Source organism: Papaver somniferum, unplaced genomic scaffold, assembly GCF_003573695.1.
Source record: "Papaver somniferum cultivar HN1 unplaced genomic scaffold, ASM357369v1 unplaced-scaffold_99, whole genome shotgun sequence".
NCBI classification, from domain to species: Eukaryota; Viridiplantae; Streptophyta; class Magnoliopsida; order Ranunculales; family Papaveraceae; genus Papaver; species Papaver somniferum.
Window position 1 is genome coordinate 728,913 of NW_020653081.1, and position 8,813 is coordinate 737,725.

Below are 8,813 nucleotides of genomic sequence, written 5' to 3' on the forward strand. Positions count from 1 at the left end.
CGAGACGAAATGTAGACCAAGTTCAATGAACCTTCGACTTATCCAAACTGAACAGGGCTCATCTTCGAAACTAGCTAGGTTACACCAGCAACACACACTTGATTTCGTGTGTAACTTTAACAGGAAAACAAGAGGACCACATAAAACTGGTTCATTCGAGAAAACACTATATATAAGAGAACAGTCATTCTTGGATTTTCATTCATACATCATTAATTAGTAACTACTAGTACTGCCCCACAAAGGTTAGGTGTACCCTGGAGTTTCTCCAAGCACTTCAGCAAAAATTATGACCATTCAAGGTTTGTTTATTTCTGATGAAGTGTTTGGAGGAACTTTAGGTTCCAATTAACAGTATCACCCGTACGTCTTAACGTATGAACAGTTTCTTGGTCATCCAACAGCGTAGCTCTCCAGGGAGATCCCGGCAAACATTTGAACAAAGCCGGTAACAGTGACTGTTTCCCCTACTTTCCTATTCATTATAGGGATTGCATTTTATGAGTTCGAAAATTGCTTTTTGTTTTCTATATAGAAAATTATATCTTTATATAAAACTGCAGAACTAAGTCGCATTAGCACTAATGAAATTTTGATTAATTGGACACTGTTCTTCCTATGTAAATCGTAAAGAACGTTTCCTGTTTTTTGTGAGGCTTTTTCTTTAAAACTAAACTTTTCAGTTAAGAAATATATATTGTTTCTCAAATTAAAATTTTGTTTTGCATGCGTAATTAAGTTGCTACGGGTCTGAACAGTGCTTAGTTACTCATGCAATAAGTAGTTCCTTTCTTTTATCGAATCAGTATATAGTACACTAGAGGCATCTTGTATACTACTGGTTTCAACTTCCAAACGTGTTTTGGCAAGATGATGGAAGCTGAAGTTACATCCAACTAATATGAAAACATAACAATCTACTCAGCTAGAAAGAGAAGTTATCTCACGTATTTGGATTTTATATGCGGCTGATCAAATCAAAAGCTTAGTTTTGTTTTCTTCTTCTTGCACATTTTGCTTTTGTTCAGTTTATACACTTACTATAAAGCTCATGCATGATTCGATCGGTGTGTAACCATAGTAATTAACTCCCAAGTTGTCTCCAACTAAACTATTTATGGCATATACATATGACTACATCAGTACATCCCTATTGAACTAGTACATGTTTTCAGTGGCTTATGACATTGAGTTTTGTACTGCACAATGCAGCATGCATTAGCTGCGTAAGTCGAAACATACATCACACTACATATTTAATTGCCCTTATATAATATTTCTCTGTGTGCCATCTAGCTACCTACATCTATTTGTTGATTCCATAAATTTACTTGATGTTAAATAAAAACTAAGTTCTTATTTTTCAAAACTACTGCATTAGCTAGCATGGAATAAAGGACATCATAGCCCATAAATTCTAGTATTAATAATACAATCATGTTGGTTAACATTTTCGGGATTGCCTGATTTAGAGTTCAAAGACGTAGGTACTCTGTATAGTCAAGAACGAATCGTTTATAAGGGGCAGACTGATAGTGAAATAAACGTTTTGTAGGTTCTACTGATGTGAACTCTAAATACTTATGAACAGGTTATTTTCGGCATTAAGTTAAATTTCTGATTAATAGGATGCATTGGTTTGATAGGGTGTAAGATTTAATTTTGGTTAAAGAGATGTTGCTGTTTTCCGCCACTAGGTTCTTGTCTTGGTTCTATAGAATAATTCATAGGAATCTTTCCCTACCGTAATTAGACGGCATCAGTTGATTAATAAGTTCCAAATTAACTACTTAACTACACATATTGAGTGGTATTTTAATCATAAAAAATCTTATTATTTATACGCACTTGCTCTCCCTCGTCATACTCCATCAGTCTGATCACCCACTTAACTTTGCATAAGCTAACAGGGTTGGCGAACATGGTATGCTAAAATTTATTCTCCTAATTTTTTTGAGGTTTTTTGTTGTTTATAGCTATTTTGTGTTACGCCTGTACCTTGATTAACGATAGTACTCGCAAGCTAATTTTTCGTTTTATGGTGTAGGAGGCAGTTAAGTTTGTTGAAGGGAAGGTTGATTGGAAAGGAAGAGCTGCTGACAAGTATCAGCATGGAGGGCTACGAACTTCATTGCTCATACTTGGTATTGTTTTCTGTTAATAAGTTCTTGAGGAATTTTTAATAACCGATCATGGAGGATATATGTTGCAAGCACCTAATAATTAGCTTATACACTATGTACTTGTACATTTGTGCCTGCAGCTGCATTTACGTTCGAGAATATGGCGACGTTAGCTCTAGCTGTGAACTTGATCACATATTTCAATGGGGTGATGCATTTTAGCATAGCCGACGCAGCTAACATCGTCACAAACTATGCTGGAACAAGCTACATCCTATCCGTACTGGTTGCATTTCTTGCTGACACTTACACTGGCAGATCCAAAGCTGTTATGGTTTCTATCATTTTTGAAATTCTGGTAATTGCCATATTCAATCTCAATCCAAATAAGCACTTCCTTTATCTTGTCCATAGCTTATTAGTTTTGATTTCTTATTAATCAGTTATAAATCATGCAGGGATTTGTATTACTTACAGTACAAGCCCACTTACCCAAACTTAGACCCCCAACATGCAACATTCTCGATCCAGCTACTTCACAATTATGTGTTAAAGTTGTTGGGGGAAATTCTGCACTTATGTATGCTTCTATATACTTGATTGCTGCCGGTGCTGCTGGATTAAAAGCTTCATTACCAACCCATGGAGCAGATCAGTTTGATGAGAATGACCCTAAAGAGGCCACACAAATGTCAAGTTTTTTTAACTGGCTCTTACTTGCTATTTGTATTGGTGGTGGTGTTAGTATCACTTTAATTGTTTATATCCAAGATAACAAAGGTTGGGATTGGGGTTTTGGAATCTCCACAGTTACAATAGTGTTGGCTATGATTGTCTTTAGCGCAGGATTGCCGCTATACCGGTATCACGTCATCAGTGGAACTGCAGCTATCACAGAAATCATCCAGGTAATCAAGCATATATATACATTCTTCACAAGAATAAGATGTAGGTAAAAAAAACTGCAGTACATGTATGTTGCGGCTAACATCTTAAATCCGAAACTAGAAACGACTTTCAAATCAGGAATGAATTTCTGGGATATATATGGATAGAAAGGATTGAGGACTTCCAGTGACATTATCATCATTTTCTGTTTGCAGGTTTATGTAGCTTCCGTTCGAAACAGAAGACTTAAACTTCCAGAAGACTCTGACGACCTCTATGAGATTGATAGAGATAAGGAGGCCGGTGTGCAAATTGAATTTTTACCTCACAGGGATAACCTAAGGTGATCTGAACAGTTCTAGATAACTTAAAGATCAATAGCTTTAAGTTGCATGCTTTAATTAATTTTTTGTCTTGTGTTGTTCAGATTCTTAGATAAGGCAGCTATCCAAACATCACCAGACTTCGAAGATTCAAAATCAGCCAACCCATGGAAACTTTGTAGGGTTACCCAAGTAGAGAATGCAAAGATAATCCTAGGAATGATTCCAATCTTTTGTTGCACCATTATAATGAGCACTTGTTTAGCCCAACTGCAAACATTTTCAGTTCAACAAGGAATAACAATGGACACAACCATTTCCCATAACTTTCACATACCACCTGCCTCACTCCCAATCATTCCTATCGCGTTCATGATCGTAATAATCCCTCTTTACGATCAAATCGCTGTCCCATTCATAAGAAAATATACTGGTCATCCAACAGGAATAACCCATTTGCAGAGAATTGGTGTTGGTTTAGTTCTCTCTGCCATTTCCATGGGTACTGCCGCATTAATCGAGGTTAAGCGCAAAAACATAGCTAGAAGTCGCAATATGTTGAATGCTATCCCAGTACTCCAACCATTACCTATCAGTGTATTTTGGCTATCGTTCCAATATTTCATATTTGGGATCGCGGATATGTTTACTTACGTCGGGTTGTTGGAGTTTTTCTACTCTGAAGCACCAAAAGGAATTAAATCCATCTCTACCTGCTTCCTTTGGAGTTCAATGGCGTTAGGGTATTTCTTTAGCACCGTTTTGGTGCAAATAGTGAATCAAGCCACTAAAGCGAATACCAAAAGTGGAGGTTGGCTGGCTGGAAACAATATTAACGTTAATCATGTGAATCTCTTTTATTGGTTACTCGCTATACTTAGTTTGATCAATTTCTTCTGTTACTTGTTTTTCGCTACTAGATATCACTACAGACATCAAACTACCGTTGCCAATAAGGAGATGAAGGAAGTTGTTAAAGATTAATTATCAGTATTAAAAGATTTGAAGAAGTTAATATACATATGTTCCTGTTGTTTACTTGTTTTTTGGTTGCTGTTTCATTTCTTCATGTTGTAAGATCAGTATAATGCAAAGACTCTAATTTTATGGTTTAATATTTCCTATCTTCGAAGTGATTCAAAGTTGGACATTTTCACCTTTCACGCAACAGAAAAAAGGCTTTCTGTAATAGTTCTAAATACAGACCTACTCTAGTGAAGAGGAAACAAGGAGACCCCATCGACCTCAATCTTCTTAAAAGTCTTTTTCTTGCGATCATAGGAATACAAAGAGACGAACTTTAAATTCCTCTGGGCATCGTCGTAGTACTCAAAAACTATAAATTCCTCTGGGCATCGTCGTAGTACTCAACTATCTGATCAGTTCCCACAACTGCATGAAATTTGATAACTGGATCACATCGAAAAGGTAGTTTAATAATCTCTGCGGTCCAATTCTTTCCGTTTCCGTGACAATTCTCTAACTTTCTGCCGACCCCGTCATCTAGTACCCATAACTTCAGAATGTAAGGACTCAATCTATATGATAGAGCTACACGTCCATTTAACTCCAGAATAGCATTAGGCGAGGAGAACCTTTCTTCACGAGGCTCGTCAAGGATGAAACTAGGGATTGGGATAACTCTACACTTCTCACTTCCTACATCAAATGCAACTATGACCTTTGGATCAGGAATATGTCCGTGAACCACAACATACTGCTGACAAAGAGAGATGTGATTCATGGGATACCATAGCCAATATATGGTACCATTTATATGCACATGCCAACTCCCCTTGTCCCAAGGAGGGACAACCTCATCAAGTTTCATTTGGTTGTCACTAGGAACCACATGGATTCTTCTCCATTTAGTGTCACGGCCTACAGTCAACGCCTCCCAAGCTGCATATGTTTGGTATCCAGAATGACGCCCAAGAAAAGATTGGGTTCTAGATAGTGTCCAAAAGCAGAAAACTTTATGCTCCATAGTCGAAGGATCAAATCCAAGTTGAAAAACAGGAAACCTAACTTTATCTATCTTTATCTCAATTGTGTCATCTTCTTTCTCAAATCTATTTTTTTCTTCTGCTAATAATGTTGATTTAATCCATGGAGTTACTTCTCGTGTACTTACATTGTATATCCTAATGGCATCTGCCATCCAATCTACGAAGCCAATCAAACCATTTACCGGTTTCAAAACTAGATCATAAACAAACCCGTCGTCGTCGGTCGTCATCCTTATGTCCCGGATAATGGCTTCTGCTGGCACTTGTTCCTCGCCGTCAATGCTGCTGCTGCTGCCTTGGACTGATGATATATCTGCTAAGAAAATACAATGACGAGGCGTTTGACTTAGTGGTCGACACCATATACCATTCCCGCCATAGATTTGCTTCTGCATTGGAGTGATGCAGAGGATATTCGGACGTGACTGTAAACGGGTAAGGTGTAAATTAATAAAGTGTCGGTTGTGTTTAATCAAAGACAACCAACGCTTACATACTGACTTGAACCGCAAGAGTGATCTCACCGGGAGTCTACTGAGAATATCCAACAATATACCCTCATCATCAAGAAGATGACTACTAACCCTGGGCACAGCAATAATAGTACCATGTTCGTTATTAACACCAAGAGAACCATGATGACGGCTTAACAAAAGGTTACAGAAGACTGCGTCCCTTCTTCTTTCCGTTTCTAAATCATTTTCTGTAATGTCCCTTCTTGGAACTTCAAAATTGTTGATCTTCCTTTTTCTTGTTTTCCTTGGCGGACTAAGAAGGGGCTTTAAGGGAACATCATTGTTCCTCATTGCCATTAATAACAAATTAATTGACTGGTTAGTAAGGTGTCTCGAAAATTCGATACCGCTCCTAATCTCCCTTGTTGAAACATCATTGCCACTCCTAATCTCCTCTATCAAAACATCAAGATGACGGCAATTCTCCCTAATCTCCTCTACATCGACATCACAACTCCTCATATCCCATCTTGAAACTTTGCCGCTCCTCCTCCTTATCTCCCTTGATGAATCAGCGAACGGCTAGAAAGGTTACTTGAAACTTCAACACCACTGCTGATTTCTCTATTTCTCTTCATTGGTGTTGCATACATAAATCACCAAGATGAATTAAGATGCAGTATCAAACGAATCAATAAGAAATTCTACTTTAATTTTTCTTCCAAATCTATGTTAAAGATATGAAGAATATCAGAAATATCAAATCAAAATTGAAAACTAACCTAATAATGATTTCCCCAAAAAGTAAAAATCGATCTACTTACAGAATTATGGAGCAATCCCTCCTCCTTGGTCTTTCTCAACCTCTTTTATTTATGTACATCAACCGACTCAGAATTATTTTGGTTTTCCTAAACGGGTAAATTTCTAAATTCCAGTATAAACCAAATTCTGTAAAATTCAAGGATTCACCTATTTACCACCTATGTATCTCACAATTTATAAAGTAATTCTGGATTTCACTTCTATTTTTTTCCTACTTGCCACCTAAAATTTGACTATAACTACTACAAGTCTATAATACTCGTTTGGCCTTCTTGTTTATTCATCTTTTTATTTTATTTTAGAAACCAATAAAACTGTTTTTTTTTCCCTAGAAACCAATAGAACTCTTTATAAAAATAAAAAAAGAACCACTAAAACCCAAAACTATTAATCCTAAGTAAGGAATATGTTTAATTATAATACGCCAAAATCTCATTAGTTCTTTATCATTTAATCCGTCGCTAAAAAGCGGAATTAATAGATGGTTAGTCCATAAACCATTATGATGCATGATTTCATTATTGATCTTAGCTATGGAATAGCCAAACTTTAGATGAATCCAACATCCAACAAAAACATACCAATTCTACTAAAAACACATTACGTGGAAAAGATTTGGAGGTGAATAAGTGATCAATGTTGGGCATTTGATTTTTTTTCTCCTTTTTTTAAATTTCTTTGAACTAGTCAATAATTTCTGGACGACTAGAAGATGTTATAGTAGTCTAGATGCGAATGAATTTGTAAAGCAATAGCAGGTTGTGTCTGAACCACTACGTGTTTTCACAAAAGGTTGTTTTGGATGACTATAGTAGTTTTTTGATCCTCTAAAGTCAATGACCTGAGATGTCTAATATTTTTTTTTGTTTGTGATAGTTTTTTCAGAACCAATTAACCGATCCTTCACAACTTTAATCAATTGAAACAAATTACTCGTGATGAATTAAAAGTGAAAGAGGTCGTTTTGGATTTCTATGACCAACATAATACAGAGAAATAAAAATCTTTCCTGTCAGTGTTGTTAGCTTCAACTTTCCACTTCGATTCCATATACCAACTACATAGCTTCCGCTCGAAACAGAAAACGTAAACTTCCCGAAGACTCTGGCGACCTCTATGAGATTGATAGAGATAAGGAGGCCGGTAAGCACGCTCACAAAGATAACCTAAGATGATCTTCATAGTCCTAGATAACTTAAAGATCAATAGATGTAAGTTACATGATTTATTTAACTTTTTGTCTTGTGTTATTCAGATTTTTAGACAAGGCAGCTATCCAAACTTCAAAGATTTCAGTGTCAGCCAACCGATGGAAACTTTGCAGGGTTACCCAAGTAAAGAAATCCATAAATAATCCTAGGAATAATTTCACAGCTCTTGTTGTACCATTATAATGAGTACTTGTTTAACTCAACTTCAAACCTTTTCAATTCAACAAGGAATAACAATGGACACAACCATTTCCCATAACTTTTACGTACCACCTGCGTCACTCCCAATAAATCCTATTAGATTCATGATCATAATAACCCCTCGTTATGATCAAATCGTTGTCTCATTCATAATAAAATACACTGGTCATCCAACAGGAATAACCCATTTATAAAGAATTGGTGTTGGTTTAGTTCTTTCTTCTATTTCCATGGGTATTGCCGCATTAATCGAAGTTGAGCGAAAAACATAGCTAGAAGTAACAATATGTTGAATGTCATCCCAGTACTCAAACCATTACCTATTAGTGTGACTATCATTCCAATATTTCATGTTTGGGATTTCCGATATGTTTACTACGTCGGTCTATTGGATTTTTTCTACTCTAAAGCACCAAAGTGGAGAACTTCTTTAATACTATTTTGGTGCAAATGGTGAATCAAACCACTAAAGAGAGTACCAAAAGTGGAATCTCTTTTATTGGTTACTTGTTATACTTAGTTTGATCAATTTCTTCATTTACTTGTTTGGGGCTACTAGATATCAGTATCGACTGTTGATACAATTGACCCTTATGGATACTTAATAGTACCTTACTAATTGTACGGGTTCAGATCTATCTACGTGCTAATTAATCTTGCATGAAAATGCGGAGGTCTAACAACCACACCCAACAATTCGTTTGGCAAGCTGAGAGGACTTACTCTAATACACTTTCTAGAGAATCAACTAGACAGTCAGACTCAATCTAGAATAAAG

At 36.4% G+C, this 8,813-nt stretch overlaps 2 protein-coding genes across 2 annotated transcripts; one reads left to right on the top strand and one right to left on the bottom strand.

Annotated features, from left to right (window-relative positions):
- The first annotated feature begins 1,055 nt into the window (after positions 1 to 1,055).
- On the top strand, positions 1,056 to 4,328 carry LOC113346215 (protein NRT1/ PTR FAMILY 4.5-like). Its single transcript, XM_026589783.1, has 7 exons — positions 1,056 to 1,067; positions 1,176 to 1,226; positions 2,048 to 2,144; positions 2,264 to 2,481; positions 2,582 to 3,031; positions 3,227 to 3,354; positions 3,439 to 4,328. The coding sequence occupies exons 1-7, from the start codon at positions 1,056 to 1,058 to the stop codon at positions 4,316 to 4,318; spliced, it is 1,836 nt and encodes a 611-aa protein (XP_026445568.1). The 3' UTR covers positions 4,319 to 4,328.
- A 304-nt stretch (positions 4,329 to 4,632) lies between these two features.
- Positions 4,633 to 6,700, bottom strand: LOC113346268 (F-box/kelch-repeat protein At4g19930-like). The gene is made up of 2 exons (XM_026589819.1): positions 6,623 to 6,700; positions 4,633 to 6,430 (listed from the first exon to the last, which is right to left on the bottom strand). The coding sequence occupies exon 2, from the start codon at positions 6,318 to 6,320 to the stop codon at positions 4,671 to 4,673; it is 1,650 nt and encodes a 549-aa protein (XP_026445604.1). The 5' UTR covers positions 6,321 to 6,430; positions 6,623 to 6,700; the 3' UTR covers positions 4,633 to 4,670.
- Between the last annotated feature and the right edge of the window lie 2,113 nt (positions 6,701 to 8,813).